The sequence below is a fragment of the Rattus rattus genome, chromosome 1 (assembly GCF_011064425.1).
Source record: "Rattus rattus isolate New Zealand chromosome 1, Rrattus_CSIRO_v1, whole genome shotgun sequence".
Classification (NCBI taxonomy): Eukaryota; Metazoa; Chordata; class Mammalia; order Rodentia; family Muridae; genus Rattus; species Rattus rattus.
This window is the reverse complement of record NC_046154.1, coordinates 163,486,513-163,503,346: the sequence shown is the minus strand read 5'-3', so window position 1 is coordinate 163,503,346 and position 16,834 is coordinate 163,486,513. Positions and strand designations below refer to the sequence as shown.

General features: G+C 44.0%; 1 protein-coding gene across 4 annotated transcripts in view; it reads left to right on the top strand.

Moving 5' to 3' along the window:
* The window catches only part of Ric8b (RIC8 guanine nucleotide exchange factor B), a 94,468-nt gene that overhangs the window by 23,379 nt on the left and 54,255 nt on the right, over window positions 1–16,834 (top strand). For all 4 annotated transcript variants that reach the window (XM_032910385.1, XM_032910408.1, XM_032910393.1 and 1 more), the window contains exons 3-4: window positions 5,128–5,736; window positions 15,400–15,494. In XM_032910385.1, the coding sequence (XP_032766276.1) occupies window positions 5,128–5,736; window positions 15,400–15,494 (704 nt within the window). The remainder of the gene's footprint in view (window positions 1–5,127; window positions 5,737–15,399; window positions 15,495–16,834) is intronic.

Sequence of the window (16,834 nt, the reverse complement as noted above, 5' to 3'; positions counted from 1 at the left end):
CTCCTCTCTGTGATAGGCTGGGAGGGCACTCACCCACGGTGACGTGCTTTCAGAAGGACCTCTTTTGGGTTCATGTATAGACTGTGATATTAGGTTTTTAAACAAAGATGTTTTCTTTATGTTTAAAACTTGACATTTGGGGGTTGGGGATTTAGCTCAGTGGTAGAGCGCTTGCCAAGGAAGCGCAAGGCCCTGGGTTCGGGCCCCAGCCCCGAAAAAAAAGAACCAAAAAAAAAAAAAAAAAAAAACCAACAACTTGACATTTGCTTTTAAAATAGCTTCAGAAGCCACCTCTTAGGAGTGTATAGGTCATAATAGATCATTTAAATGTTCACATGGAGTGTATGGATCATAATAGATCATTTAAATGTTCACATGGAGTGTATAGGTCATAATAGATTATTTAAATGTTCACATCCCTCATAGCTTTAGAAGCCACCTCTTAGGAGTGTATGGATCATAATAGATCATTTAAATGTTCACATGGAGTGTATGGATCATAATAGATCATTTAAATGTTCACATGGAGTGTATAGGTCATAAATAGATCATTTAAATGTTCACACCCCTCACAGATTATCCTGCTTGTTTTACAGCTAAGCCAAAGATGATCTTAGTGCTACAGATGCTCAGGAAACCCTGCCTGCCGGTCCTGGGTTGGCCAAGGGTGCCCTTCAGGGCCTTATATATTAAAGCATGACATTGAGGGAGAAAGAAGCCCAATAAAGTGACCTGCTCAAGATGACAGTTACTAAGTGGGAGATACTGCGGCATAACCATTGGTACACAGTAGAGATTGCAGGCGTATGAGATGGTCTGGCGGGAGTCCCCACCTACCTCTTACTCAGCGTCTTCAGCAGTCACTTGGTCTACTAAGAGTCATATCATGAATATTCAGTATGCATTGTTCAGATCAAAAGGCACAAATAAAGGTTTTTAGTAAACTGCAAAGCTCATAAACAAAAACATAGGACTAGGAAGCCATACCTTATAATGCTAACTCCATTGATTGCTCTGGGCTCCAAGTGTCAGGAAACAAATGAGGTGTATGTGATTACAGTTGTTTGTTAAGATAATATGCATGCCATCGAAAGTCAGATAGCTTAACTGCGGGTAAGGCCTTCTGCCCGGCACGTAGAACATAGTACGTGTGGCTGTGCATGCTTTCATTATTATAACTACTAATTGTGGCTGTGATAGTCCTTGGGAAGGAAGAATGTTGGGGGTTAAAGTGTTTAGGGAAAACTTGGAGTAAGATTTAAACTTAGCTTAGAAAATGGCTGAACTATAGGCAGAGAAGATTGATGTGCAGAGATCGGGGAGGGTCAGAGCACAAAGAGCTAAATGTGAGGTATTTTAGCAAGAGCTGCATTTGCTGAGGATGCCTTGTTAGAGAGCAGGCTGTGTAAGGTAAAGGCCTTTGTTTCTCGGAACCACATGTTCACATGTTTGGAGGAAAGGAGACCTCCCAAAGTTGTCCCATGGCCTCTGCCCATGTGCAGGCAAACACACACACACACGTTTAAAAAGTTTAAAGACAGATCAGAGGGTCCTAAGTGCCAAGCTGAAGACTTAGGATTCTGTCCTGTGCGCGTGTGTAGTAGAGACTGTGTTAAAGTCCATCGCCTGCCAGTCCTTGTTCTGTGTGCTCTGTCTGTGCGATACTAAATATAAGTGCAGTGTAATCAAGTTAAGTGCCAACCTGTTTCTAATTATACCATCCTATTCTGGTTGTAAGGTCCTTGGTAAGGTGAACAAGTTTCAAGCCCAGGGCCAACCTTAAACAAGTAATATGCCCCACTCACATGGCTTCTAACATTTAAGAAAGAACTTGCCATCAGATAGCGATCATTCGTATCCCTACTGTGTGTACACATGAGCCCAGGACACTAAAGGAGTTGATGTGTTTGTGCAGCGACCTTCAGCTCTGCCGTGTGCTCAGTGTGTCAGCATTTGCACATACAGTGAACCTTAGTTAACTACCGTGTGCCAGCCTGTGCTAATTGTATTCAGTACTTCTTAGACTCTGGTTTCTGACCACCAGAGGAGCAACATGATCAGGTACAAAGGTTCCAGCTTCACCCCTTCTCTGTTGAGTCAGAAGCTGGAGGTGAGCTGTAACAGCTTCTCATGGGTCCTTGAGCGGTGATGGGAGATGTTGGAGTTGAGGAGGATCATTATGTCTACTCTAGACTTTGAATTCTGGAGCAGATTGCTTAATTTCTTTCCTGGCAATTGTATAGAGAACTATTGAGATTTTATTGTTCAGTGTGTGTTATTGGGTCTTATACTTTGGCTTTGTAGGCCTGCAATATGTTTAAAGTATAAAATTGCCTGGGCAGTGGTAGCTAGTGCCTTTAATCCTAACACTTGGGAGGCAAAGGTAGGTGGGTCTCTGTGAGGCCAGGCCGGCTACAGAGTGAGTTCTAGGATAGCCAGGGATATAGGAAGAAACATTGTTGAAAAAAGAATAAAGTAAGTTTAGAGACCGCTCATCTTTGGTGCAGTGGTAGGACACTTATGTGCCACACACAGAGCCCTAGGTTCAGTCCCCAGCTACACATGGATAAATACTAGCAGGGCAGAGAGAAGGGAAGACATGAGGGCCTTTGAACTTTAGAAATAGTATAGGCAGTCAGAGTCATAGAGAAGCCTGCTCTTCAGCCCTTTGGCTTGATTGTAATATAAATACCCACTTTTTCTGACACAACTGGTGTCTTCTAAATTTCTTTGACTAGAAATTACTGGGTGTAGTAAAATAGTAAGGATATCTGTTAACTACCACTTGATTGCTACTTTTGCCTGTTTTTTTTTTCTGGGTTCCTGGTGTGCACACATGTTGTGTATATAGGCACATAAATAAGGATACACATATGTGGGCAAGCAGGGCATGTGTGTGTACCCAGGATTGATGGCAGGCATCTTCTTGATCATCCTTCCTCTTATTATTGTGGCAGGGTCTCATTTGAGTCCAGAGTGCACCAGTCCTATTCAGATAGCTGGGTTGGTCCAGGGATCTCATTTCTGCCTCCCACACCCTGGAATTCCAGGCAAGCCGCCATGCCCACCCAACAAGCATGTGGCTTCTAGGGCTCCAGGCTCTGATCCTTATGCTCCTGTGACAAGCACCTGCATTGCTGAGCCACCTCTCCAGACCTACATGTTCTTAAGTACTTGTATTTTCAGGAAGTGAGTTAACAGCTAAAACCTGGTATTTACCAGTCATTGCATGGGGTATGTCGGCCATGAGAAACAACATGCTCTGGAGAACCTAGGATTGACAGCTGCCGGAAAACAGAAACTCTTGTGTTTGGTTCTGGGTGGTCTTTAGTAAGCTTTTAGGTTTAAGGTATAAACTCTGCAGATGTCTCAGATGTCTTGCATTTTCTTTATTGGTTTCAGTTTCCCAGTCCTTTCGGTCTGCATGTAGCCTTGGCTGTTCTAATTTACCTCCATGTTGTCTTCCCTCTGTGTCTGAAGAAGAAAGAGACTGTGCTGTTGCTGTTGCTCTTAGTTTAGAAAATAGATATCTGTGTACTATACCATATTCACATATTATATTTTATATTTGCTTAATTCTGTAGTGTTATGTGTATGGGTGTTTTGCTGGTATGTATGCCTGTACCATATGCATGCAGTATGCAATGCCCTTGGAGGCCAGAAGAGGGCATTGCATCCCCTGAAACTGGAGTTACGGATGTCTTTGAGCTTCCTTGTGGGTGCCGGGAATGGGACAGGCCAGTTTCTGGAGAAGCAGCCAGTGTTCTTAATAGCTGAACTATCTTTCCAGTCCTGTATTCTAGGTTTCTTATGTAGGAAGATAGATCATTTCTTTCTTGAAAAAAGTTGTGTGGTGGTACAAGTACTGCTTGACTTTCCCTAGATCACACCACAGGAGATAATATGTGTATTTGTTTTAAATTTGGCTGATCTGAAATGGAGGAGTTTTCTGCCTTATATAATTTTAATAACTGCCATACATCTGTACCTCTAGCCTTAGATGACACCCACTTAAAATACTGCCTTAACAATGGTTAAAACAGTAAAAGAAAGCCTTACTCTCAGATGTGAAGGGGTAGAGTTGACATGGTTGCGGAATTTAGTTTTCAGCCTGTCAAGTAAAGCTCCTTCATATCTTTATTTAGAGAACATATTTACATTTAAAATTAATATTTTGATTAGGTGTATTAACATTTCCATATGACTAGCTGTATCAGGAAGTTACATATGACCTTGAGGGTCTTGGCAAAATGATGTCTGAGCCAAGTCGTTTCTTTGTGAGGCGTTAAACTCTATGCTAGACTCATAGATGGAAATAATAAAGTACAGAAAATGCCTTAAAGTAGAACGATCACACTTGCTTGGCTTGTAAGTGAATGAGATTAGCTTTGAGAGACGCAGATCTGCAGTTTATACAGAAAGCTAACATTGAATTTTCAGGCAAATTACTAAATTTGGCAATAATACAGATACTTTTGAAACACGAGATAAGGGCTGCAGAGAGAACTCAGCTGTTGAGAGTGCTTGCTGCTCTTCCAGAAGACCCAGGTTTGGTCTCAGCTCCCACATCGGGTGGCTCACAACTACCTGTAACTCCAGTTCCATGGGAGCCAACATCCTCTGGCCTCCATGGGCATTGCCCCCACCCTCCCCCCACCCCCAGCTATGGGCCTTACTTACTTCTCTGGAGGGAAGAACTGTGATTTGCCATGATTCCCCTTTGCCCCAATATTATGCTTTTAAAGGCCCTGTTAAAATTAAAACTATCAAAGATACCTTATTCTAGTGATTTAAGGTAAAATATGTGGTTTTAAGAAAAAAACAAAACAGAAAACCCAGACAGTACCCAAAAGGCACTGACTGCATCCCCTCAGCTCTTCCTGTGTCGCTGATCCACTGCCTGGTGCAAGTTCCTCACCCTCTCTGGACCCTAATTTTCATTTCTGCAAACAACTGAGAGATGTGTACAAAACAGAGCCTGTCTTCTGGTTCTGATATTTTTATGATTTATATAAAAATAAAGCCAGATTTTATAGCCTTATCTTTAGCCTGCATTGTTAGAAAATACTCTATTTGAAGTCATTTGAGCCAAATAATGATTTTGGCATACTTGTTCTTGTTTTTCAGAAACTCTGTGAAGGCATATTTAAGGTCCTGGTAAAGGATGTCCCAACAACATGTCAAGTGTCCTGCCTGGAAGTACTCCGCATTCTCTCCAGAGACAAAAAGATTTTAGTTCCTGTAACAACTAAGGAAAATATGCAAATACTGCTGAGACTGGCCAAGCTCCATGAGTCGGACGATTCTTTGGAGAAGGTGTCAGAGTTCCCGGTCATTGTGGAGTCATTGAAATGTCTATGTAACATCGTGTTCAATAGTCAGGTGGCACAGCAGCTTAGCCTGGAACTGAATCTCGCTGCAAAGCTCTGTAACCTCCTGAGGAAGTGCAAAGACCGAAAATTTATCAATGACATAAAGTGCTTTGACCTGCGCTTGCTCTTTGTCCTGTCACTTTTGCACACTGACATCAGGTCACAATTGCGCTACGAGCTCCAGGGACTGCCGCTGCTAACCCAGATCTTGGAAAGTGCCTTTAGCATCAAGTGGACCGATGAGTATGAGTCGGCCATAGACCATAATGGACCTCCTCTCTCACCTCAGGAGACAGACTGTGCCATTGAGGCCCTCAAAGCTCTGTTCAATGTGACGGTAGACAGTTGGAAGGTGCATAAAGAGGTAAGGTTGGGGAGCACACGCGTTGTCTGGAGTTAGGTGTCTGGGTTGTTCTTACAGCTGCACACGAAGAGGAATGCTGTTAGGATGGGAAGTTCCCCGTTCCCTTTAGTCTGTTCCCTAAACTGCCAGGTATTTCTTCACTTGCATTCCTTCAAGGGCTGGAGAGAGAGCTAGGTAGTGAGGAGCACTGGCTGCTTTTCCGGAAGCCCTGGCTCTGTTCCCAGCATCCACGTGGTGACTTACAACCACTTGTAACTAGTTCCAGAGATCTGGTGGTGTTCTTCTGGCCTTTATGAGTAACAGTATGCGTATAGTGCAGATACACACACAGCAACACACTGTGTGCATGAAAGATAATGAGTAAGGATAGCATGAAGGAGGACTGCCATTTCATAAGAGGACAGACTCTCAGGAGTGGCGTCACACCTGTCCTTTTGAGAACCCTTTAAAAGCAAGGCTCCAGGGACAGATTGGAGAGAAACAGAAGACTGACGGTCAGTACTTGTGCTCACTGCTGTCTGATGAGTTAGAATACACCCATTCAGTTGAAACTGAAACCACTGAATGCCCGTCATTACAGTCTCTGTAGTGCTGTGGCGCCCTAAGAAGCTGAAACCACACACAGCTAGATAACTTGTGATTACACACAGTCCTAAGAAACAGGCAAATGACAGCAAAAGTGGGAAATGTTGTAAAGCACCAGACTAAGATCTTTCTCTGGCTCCGGCCTTCCAACAACCCAAGTGAGGCGGATTTCACAGTTTACACCTGAGGTCCTGCACGGACAGCGTGGGAAACGTGAAACTGTTTCAGGAAATTCAGAGTTACAAGTCAAGAGACAGGGAGATTTTCCTCCATCTAGAGTCCTAGCATTTCACATTTTCTTTTTCAGGGCCCTAACAACCCAGTGCAGTTCAGCTCCTGCCTTTGAGGTTAGCATTGTGCTGGAGGAGGGTTATCTCAGCGCAGCTGTAGTGGGAGCATACAGGCATCTGAGCTGTAAAGTGCAAATAGGTCTGTGTTTGAAAGCAGATATTGGAAGATGAGAGCGAGCAGCTGTTTCAGATGACTGCAGTGTAGAGCTTTTACTGAGACTTGGCAGGAGAAGATGTGCAAAGCCCACATGCTCCATGTATGCTTTGAAGCCAAATATTTGGAAGTATTTAAAATGTTATGGCTCTGCTTACTTGGTACCTTCTGTGGTTATTTTTCTTACACTGTTTGTTTTGGTGTTTTTAAGATCTCCATTTAGTTGTAAAAGCACCTCTGAGACTATCGGTTTGCCATTGTTAGAATACAATTTGAATGCCTGACAAGATGGCTTCTATATGAGTGGCTGCTTAGCATTGTATGTGTGGGAGGCATGTGGTAGGAATCAGGACATTGAGATGAACTTTCTATAGTTTGCTTTAGCTAAGTAACTGGGGTTTGGAAGCTCTAGAAAATGCTGAAATAACAAAACCGTATTTAGTGTTCAGAATGTTCCTTCTCCAAGATATAGGCTCTTCCCATAATGGACCAGTGGTCCTTAAATAGGTTTATCTGTAAGCCATGGGGGCAGTTAATGCTGCTTTTATGAAGTATGTGTCATGAGTGTGACACTGGGCCAATACCGAAGCTTTCAGAAATATAAACAGTACTGAAAATAGGATCTTTGACAGCCTATTTATAAGAGAAGGTCTTCATGTGGCTGTCTATTCAACAGTCCTCAGCAGATGTTTATAAACAACTGCTAGACATTGTCCCAGGCATGGCGGAACATCTTGGCAAATGCGAATCATTGACTGTGCCTTCATGAAACTTTAGTTTCGTAGGTAGAAGCAGGCACCGTGTCAGCAAATCAATGTGTAATTAAGTTGTGTTTAGTGCAAGGAGAGAGAAGTGCCAGGTGGAGACACTTGTGGGATTCTCTCCTGGGTCTGAAGGGAGCAGGGACACAGAGGCTTCCTAGAACTGAACATCATTTACAAGACACAGGAACCAAACCACGGAGTGCCTTTTTGTGGGGCAGTCACAACGCAGCCTGGGCGTGGTGGGGGAGGGGAGGAGGTGTCCCCTTCCCCTGGAATTCTGTGTCTTCTGTTTTTGTCAGACTGAGGACATTTACTTCAACTGAGTGAGCCGCAGAATGGTTAATGCTTTAAATACAACCAAAATAAAGAAGTCTGAAAAAATTACTGAGAATCCACTTTTAAAGTAGATAATATTATTTTTCTGCTTAGGAAAATAATACACACTCATAGGCAGTCTAAGAAAAAGGCATGTAAGGGACAAAAAATGCAAACTACCTGTAAGCTCCTCACTCAGAAGACAAGCACTGCTTGCGCTCCAGGCGCTTCATCACGTCCTGGGAAAGTGAATCCTTTAATAATCTTCCTCTCTTCCCACGCTCTTGACACAGAAGAGCAGTGGCCATCAGGGCTGAGCTGTGGCTCAAGAGCCACTCCCGAGCCTTTGTGAGCCCCAGATTTGTCTTCCATCTGCCAAGATAAACCACTGTTAAGAATAAAGGTTTCAAAATGTGTCCCTTCTGCCAGGAAGGTCCCTAGGAGTGGCCTCTGGGGGCGAGACTCCTAGGTTCCTCATCTCTACACTAAAAAGAGAAATTTTAAAAAGAAAAAGGAACCTTTGATAATGTTGCTGTTGTCTCTTTAAATTTGAGTTGGTGTAACTAAGATTTTGTTTGGAGAATAAAAAGGTTCTGCATCCAAGACAAACTTGACACAACTCTCTCACTGAGAAAGATGAGAGATTATGAATGTTACTAAGGACATTCGTAAGTTTAAAAGCACTGTGAGTATTAGCAATACCAACGAGTATAAATATGAAAATAGAACTCCGCGTATTATCAGCCTATAAAAAAACGCTACTTGGACATTTAAGCATGGATGTAATGGACTTTCTTATAAAGTCTACATTCCTGAAATAGATGGGCTGGCGGATTTCAAAAGTCTAAGGTTTTTAAGGTACATATTGCGTGAGTGTGCGCACGTGCACTCTCAGACCCCAGGCATCTGACTGTAAGGTGTGCCTTTGTGTATCCTCGAAGCCAGCTTGGCCTCAGGTATGATTATGACGCCTTCATTTGCATGTCACCAAAAGCAGCCGACTAATGACTGGGTATTCCTTGAGATTTAACAAATTAGCACCAGTTGTTCGTGCCTCAGTGTTAAGTTCCTGCAAATGCATCATAACAGATAACTTTGTCTCATTTCCATGGGTGAGTGTAGTCCCCCGCCCCCCACTCTTTCTTTCTGACTCCCTTTCTTAAGACAGTGTATTTGCAAAGGTGAATGGTTTCTCTAGCAGGGTAGAAGGTTAGTTAGTTTTAGAAAGGGTAGTTTTAAAATAATCTTGTCTTTCTATTTTAGTTTCCCCAGTATCTCTTTTGATGGAGCAGTTCATGTTTTCCAGAGTCCCTTGACTTAGTTCATATTCCCTTCCCCATGTTCCTGAGTACTGGTGCAGGGAAAAGCTCAGGGCCAGCAGACCTAGAGGTGCAGACAGAGGAGCACATATCCAGTCTCAGAAAGTGCTGTGTATGGAGCAGGAAGCAACAGAAGCAGTCGAGAGAACCCACAAAAGAACACAAGGTTATGTAGAGACTGAGGGAAGTGTGAACAAGGGTAGGAGAGTTGAAAACAAAGAGCTCGGGGCTGTGCAGTGCTCTGGCAGTCATTAAATCCTGTCAGCAGGTATTCTGTACTGCGGGCCCTAAAGGAGGCAAGTGCGAGGTGAAACAGCCACTCTCAAGGGACGAACAACCTAGTGGGGAAGTGCACACTTGTGTCCTACTCCATATCCGCTGTACAACAGCAGACAGAAGTTGGAAGTTTTATAAAGAATAGAGCTTTACTTTACGTTTCAGAGGCTGGGAAGTCCCAAATGTAGAAGTCACATCTAGAGAGGTCCCCGTACTGTTGCCGTGTTATGGTAGAGATGTCACATGGGGGAAGGCCTGCATAAAGAGCGTGTGGAAGGGCAGGCGGCAGTGGTGCACACCTTTAATCCCAGCACCGGGCACGCGAAAGCAGGTTGAATCTCTGAGTCTACAGAGTGAGTTCCAGGACAAGCAGAGCTACACAGAGAAACCCTATCAAAACAAACAATCAAAACCCCAAAAGGCAGCATGTGGCTGTGTGAGGGGCCTAGAGTTCCTCTGGTGCCAGCATCCACCTGTTAACTAATGCAGAGCCCTCGTGACCTCAGTCAGACACTTCTTCAGGACTCTACCACCATTGCCACTTCCATGGAAATTAGTTTTCCACGGGAGTTTGAGAGGGACTTTTCAAACCATAAGAACACTGTTTGTTCTAGAGTTTGCTGTGTTTTCTGTATTTTATACTCGACCGTAAAGAACCACCTTAGCGGTGCAGAGCAGAGCCAATGCCGCATACTCCATGTCTTTGGCCGTTCTCAGGCATGGGTTAGCCCGATGACAGTACACAGGGAAATATGTCTGCAGTAAAGTGGGATCTGCCGTTCTCAGGCATGGGTTAGCTAGATGACAGTGTACAGGGAAAATATGTCTGTAGTAAAGTGGGATCTGCCGTTCTCAGGCATGGGTTAGCCCGATGACAGTACACAGAAAAAATATGTCTGAGGTAAAGTGGGATCTTGCACAATGTATGTGAGAGAGGAAAACAGCAGTAAATATAGGATCAAACTAAGAAGTGATGACTGTGTAAAGAGGTCTCATGTCACTTTGACCCAGGCACCACCCCAGCCTGCCTGTCTCACTCTTCTTGTCTTTTGTCCCGGGGAACTACCCTCCTCTTCCTTGGGGATGTAGTGTCATTCCAGAGGAGAGGTGAAAATACTGACGTCCTAAAGACAGCACATCTGTACCCCGACACCAGGAAACCAGACTCGTGTGTGCTGTATTAACTGATGTTTTACAAAGAGAAGTTGCATTTACTCCTGGCAATAGTGAGGTATAAACCTTAGCTCCACTGTTCATATGAGGACCCTGACGGTCAGAAAAGCTGAAATTACTTCCGGAAATTCACACAGTGGTAACCAACAGTAGGAAATGGTGTCCATTCTAGCATGTTCCCTGAAGACTTTTTAAACTGTATACATACATGGTGTGCCCGTGGGAGTTTACACACACGATGTGCATGCAGGCATTCACGGGACAGAGCTGGAGCTGGAGTTCCAGGTGTTTGTAAATGACCTGACTGCTGGTAACTGAGCCTGCGTCCTCTGCCAGAACAGTGTCATCTGAACCGAGCCGTCTCTTAAGCCCTCAGCTGACTTGTTTCATTTCGTGTCATTCTAGTTTTTGTTTTAGACAGGATGTTTTAGCCCTAGCCTCTTGTTTAGACCAGCCTGACCCCAACACAGAGACCCTTTGTCATTGCCTCCCAACTGCTGGGATTAAAGGCACGTGCTACAATACCCAACTTCAAATTTTAGTTTTAAAACTTACCGTGTGTGTGTGTGTGTGTGTGTGTGTGTGTGTGTGTGTGTGCGCGCGCGCGTGTGTTTTGTAGAGCTGGGTCTCCACCCCTCTCAGTTGGGGGAACCTAGGTGGCAGGCTTGCAGGATGGCGTTGTATCGGCTGAGCCATCTCTGTCCCCCTCTCTTGGTTGAATAAAAACTGTTAACCGGTAGCTTGCCTCTAACAAATGTCTGTGGAGATAGAGACTAAAAGAGGAGGGTAAAGTGCACAAACAAACTCCCCACCCGGTCGGCTGCTTATGACAGCCGGCAGTAGACTACGGGAGAGGAGTTCTCAAAATAGAGTGCTAGTTCAGGCAGACGCGAAAGTGGGTTTAAATCCTTAGTCTGTATCACACACAGAAAATTAACCTGATAGGAAAGAGACCTAAATATACAAAATTAAGCATTAAGGCTTGTAGACGACTTCATAACTTTATCTCATACAGCTCAAGCATTTCTGACATAAGCAAAGACTTCTAAAGAAGATAAAATAAGGACCAAACCTTAAAGGATAGTTAGCAGTTGGTCTTCATTAAAATAAGTTCAAAAGAGAATGAGCTGCCAAGGACAGGGACTCACTCCTGGAACCCCAGCACAGGAGGCAGAGTTTGGCTTAGTGAGGTGACTGGGGAAGGGGCAGAGACGCGTGTAGCATTTTGGCCCATGTAGCACATTAAACATGCCCGACAGGAAAGTGGGCACAGGGCGTGGAAAGGATCTGTCTAAGGAGCTGTGCACACGGCCAGGGAACACAAGAAAGCCATTCCACTCTGTCATCTTAAGATGATATTAAAACCAAGAAACTACCCAACATGTGAGGTGATCATGCAGCTGTGGAGAAACTGGAAGGTGGGGTCCCCCATTGTGAGGTGTTTTCTAGCTGTATGCTTGAAAAGTACTGCTTGGCAGTGCTCTCTAAACGTCAGAATCCGAAGTGTGCCATGTCCCTAGCCTACGGTATGAACACGGCATGTTACTTGCATATAAGATGTGACAAGCATGTTTATGGCAGCACTCCTCAGGATGCCCGACAGAACCGTCAAAGGGTGGACAAGTGCATCGGGATGCAATGTACTCACTGCACTCATGATAACAGTGCTTCTTTGAAAAAAAGCAGTATGTCTATGATATGTGTGTGTGTGTGTTCACATGTGTGGGCTTGCATGTGTACATGTGTGTGGAGGCCAGAGGTTGATGTTAGCTGTCTTCCTCAGTCACTCCCCACTTTATTTTTTTGAGGCAGGGTCTCTCGCTGAACCTGGAGCTCACTTTATCCCCTGAGCCATCTGCCCAGCCCCATAATGCTCCTGCGCTGTGTCCCATGTTTTCTGATCTGTGGTAAAGGCCCCACGCTTTCTCATGGCATTGCAGACCAGTGACAGATGAGCTGTCAAGCCCCAAAAAGAACCCCTGCAACTACATACAACATGGATTGGTCTCATGACTAGAGAGAGACTGGGAGTCTGTTTTTGTGATTTCTGTCATACAAAGTTCAGTGGCACCAGAACTCACCAACGTGATATGGAAGTTGGGGCTTTGGAGCATGTCATCTGTGGTATCAAGAGAGTTCTGGAGCTCTTAATCCTGGCGTTACATGACTTCCTGTTGCTTACAATAGGTGCTCATTTTGTGAAAAGTTAGTCAGCCATACAGTTACAATGTGGTCAGTTTTCTCTCTGTATCTTATACTTGACATAAGGACATTTGGACTAGAGTTTATTGTTCACCTGTTTAACACATGGCTTCTGTCTTGGTGAAGATAACCAGTGGAGGAAATAAAATTTAATTAAATATGTGAAATTACAAATTATGATTTCACGAAAGACACGTTAACGAGATACTATGATATAGATGAGATAGAAAACAGGCGCTCTCTGCAGGTAGAAAAGGGATTAACAGCAGGAAGTAGAGGCAGACAGCCAGGTCAGAAGTTGCTCTGAACAAAGACTTAAGTAATGGGCAAAGGGGACCTTGCAGAGAGACAGTACAATTAGGGCACGAGTGGTGTGCCAAGAAGGGGGTTGGGTGGAAGGTGGTGTCTGCAATGCAGACTGGGGCAAGACTGACATGGACAGTTTCTAAGAGGCTCGTCCTGATCATCCTGAGTCTGGTGTAGAACACACCACTGGGCAGGGTAGGTGGTGCACACCGTAATTTCTAACAGTGAGCAGGAGCCATGCAGGGGTGTGAGGTCACGGGCAGCCCGGTTTAAATAGTGAGACCCTGTCCCAAAGAAGGCAGTATCTGGAGATGTGGCTCAGTGGCACTGGCAACCAGGGTGCTAGCCTAGTTCTCAAAACCAAGCAAGAAATGACCTTACTGGATGAAGTAATAGTTCAGTTTGACATAGGTTTCATAGCCTTCATGTACTTTAGGGCAAGTAAGAGTTTTTACCACATGAGAGAATTTTCACTCTAGTCTTAGGGATGGGTAGTGAATGTGACAGTCCTGCCCTGCTAGTGTAGTGCCAGTGGTTCCCTCTGGTCCTCCCCCGCCATACGTTAGCCAGCTCCCTCCACCCGACAATTGCTTCCTGCTTCTTTCCCACGTCTTGTCTTGGCACCAGCAGTTACACTTCATGTCTGTCCTTCCCTTTCCCTCCCTAATGTTCGCTGTTATTCAACATTTTAAAGTGCTCTTGTGCGTGCCATTTTCTTCACTCCGCATAGAACCTCATGTTTGCGGAAGTGTGGGGGAGGGAGCTGAAGATCAGAAGCTGTGAGGTCATAGCCTAGACTCTCGCTTGACTCCAAGTGCCAAAGTGTCCATTATATGACTGAAGCCTTCATCTTTCCCAAATCTATATAGGATGTGTTGTTTAAAATATGTCAGCCATGTTTTGAGTAGTGAGAGTGTTTCCTGTTTGTTGGGTCTGTGAGAGGCATCTTAGGAAGACTGTGTGAATTATGTATGTGTGTGTATGATAATTGCACACATATCACTTTAGGGAAACATAATTATAGACTAAGAACTTTTAATAATCATTGCCTTTGAAGTAAGTGATTCCCTGTATCATATCCAGGTTATCATTATTAGCGCTTCATTGCTGTGTCCTCTTCTATGTTAAAAAAAAAAAATAGAGATTGAAGGCTTTGATGCAGGTGGCTGAATACACTGTGATTGTGCAGGAGACGGCTCCATAGATAAAGGAGTGCAGGCGTGAGGACCAGATTTCTGCTCTCCAGCACCATCACAGTCAGGTGGGTGTGGCAGCCCACGTGTAGTGTTCCTGTGAAGCAGTGATACGGGCTCTCGCCAAATGTGTGAGTTAGGGATTCATCTCGAGGCTCTGCCTCGGTGAGTAAAACAGCAATAAAGAGGTGCACCCAGCATTCACCACTGCCTGTGCACACATGCAGACATCCATGACATATGCATATGTGGGCATCACACATACACACACAGCAGAGAAGAAAAAGTTGTAACGACCCAGGATCTCATTATAAATATAGAGGTAGCAAAAGTTAAACAAGTAATTACTTAAGTTTGGTTTATATCTCATTGCTAGTTTCCTTCTCTCTCGCTTGCTCCCTGTCTTTAATTCCCTGCCAGTGCATAAGTGGTGGGAAAGTAAGGGTTATAATTCTGATCATTTGTGGTAGTTATGTGGGACCTGAGAGAGAAAAAAGATGAAAGAAAGTGAAATTGGTGGTCGTCCACGGTGTTATATACCTGTTGTAAACTCAGTGCTTGGGAGGCAAAGATACAAGGTTTTCAAGACCAGTCTAAGCTACATAGCTAAACCTATCTCAAAGGAGGAGGAGGAAGACATTGTTGTTGTACTCATTACTTTTGAAAGCTAAGAGGTGAAACTTTCATTTAAAAATGGACAGCCAGCTATAAACGAACTGTCTCAGTATAGCTTAGATTTGTCTGAATTTTGTTCAATTAGTAAACTGGAACATTATACTGCAAAGAACAAATGAACCTGGACTGTCTGGAAATGAAAAATCCCGAAGTGGAATTGATAAGTGGAATTGGTTTTTCAAAACAGTAAACCAGGGTAGCTGGATTAGCACCTCCTGACGCCTGCCATTTCTGCATGTGGGAGTGGCTAGTGATTGGTGTGAAATGGCAACCGTTTGCTTGTTGCTATGGGAACTGTGGAAGATCTTGCTGTCTCCCTGTATGTAGAACAAGCACAGGGTGTGTTGGTGTGCCAGACTCTTTGTCAAGGCTTCAACTCCAGCTTTTCCTCTCCGCTTGTCTTTACCACAGAGCGATTCTCATCAGTTCCGTGTCATGGCCGCTGTCCTTCGCCACTGTTTACTAATTGTAGGTCCAACCGAAGACAAAACGGAAGAGCTGCACAGGTGGGTAGCCTTTACCTTGGTATCTCAGTGAAGCTCGTCACCCATGCCTGACGGCTCTCTGTATCTGTTTTTGACGGTTAACTATGAGCTAAAGAAAGTGAAAATATTGTATTCAATCAGGTAAGCCAGAACTATGCCTCAGTGTGAAATTTGTTTACTGTCCTGTTTGAGTTTGTTCTGTTGAACTCCAGAGTCAGACTTTGGCATTTCTTATATTCAACAATAAAACCCAGAACAGTAAGTAGTAATTGAACATTTTGAGATTAACTCCCACACTGAGGATGTTCCTAGTGGTGGAGTGCTTGCCTACTGAGTATAGGCCCTCAGAAGTTAGAAAAAAAAGATAACTAACTTATTTCAATTGTCACACCAACCTTTGAGGTAGCTATTTCCCCCCCAAAAGATATGAAAGCTGAGGTCTTCTTTTTATTACTAAACTTAACTAACACTCCCACTACTTCATTTTAAGGGTATTTAGCAAAAAGGTCTATTCTATAGAGTAATAATTTAAATTAAAAAACAGTAAAATAAGAAGAGAGTAATAGTGTCTTCTATTAAAATATATTAGGTAAAGTTGAGAGGTGGCTGGGTGGGTAAAATGCTTCCTATAAAAGCATGAGGATCTGAGTGTGAGTTCCCAGAACTCCTCAGAGGCTGAGTGCGGTGACAGAATGTAATCCCAGTGCTTTTATGGGGAGATAGGAGGTGGGGACAGGAGTGCATGGGCTAACCAACCTAATGCGTGCAGCAGGAGAGCAGGGGCCCAGTGTCAGAACACAGCGGAGGGTGGAGACCAAGGTCACTTGAGCTTGTTTACTGACCTCCCCATGTGAACAGCTACACACACACACACACACTCACACACACACACTCACACACACATTCGCACACTCACACACACTCACACACAAACACACACACCCTTAGCTAGCTGTTATTTTCCAATCAAATCTATATAATGAATTTAATTAGGTGGAGTAGTATGGTTTCTGTCATGCTGAGTTTAAAGGTAGACTATTTTTATATACTGTCCACCCTGTAGACCTTCAAAATGTCTTCTTCGTGATTGGAAAGTATAAATTCTGAGGTGAGTGAGGTGATACACATCTGTAGAACCAGCCGTCCAGAAGACAGGACGTGGGCATCGAGTCTAGTCAGCCTGGGCAACGTGGTGTGACACACTGACTTCAAAATGTGGAAATGTTTTCCTTAGCCACAGATCAAACATTCCTTTAATTTCTGCAATAAGTCCCATCTTAAATGACTGCATTAAGCGTTTTTACCGTTTATGGGCTTTTTTTTTTCCTATAAAAGATACACCAACAATTCAACATCAAAAT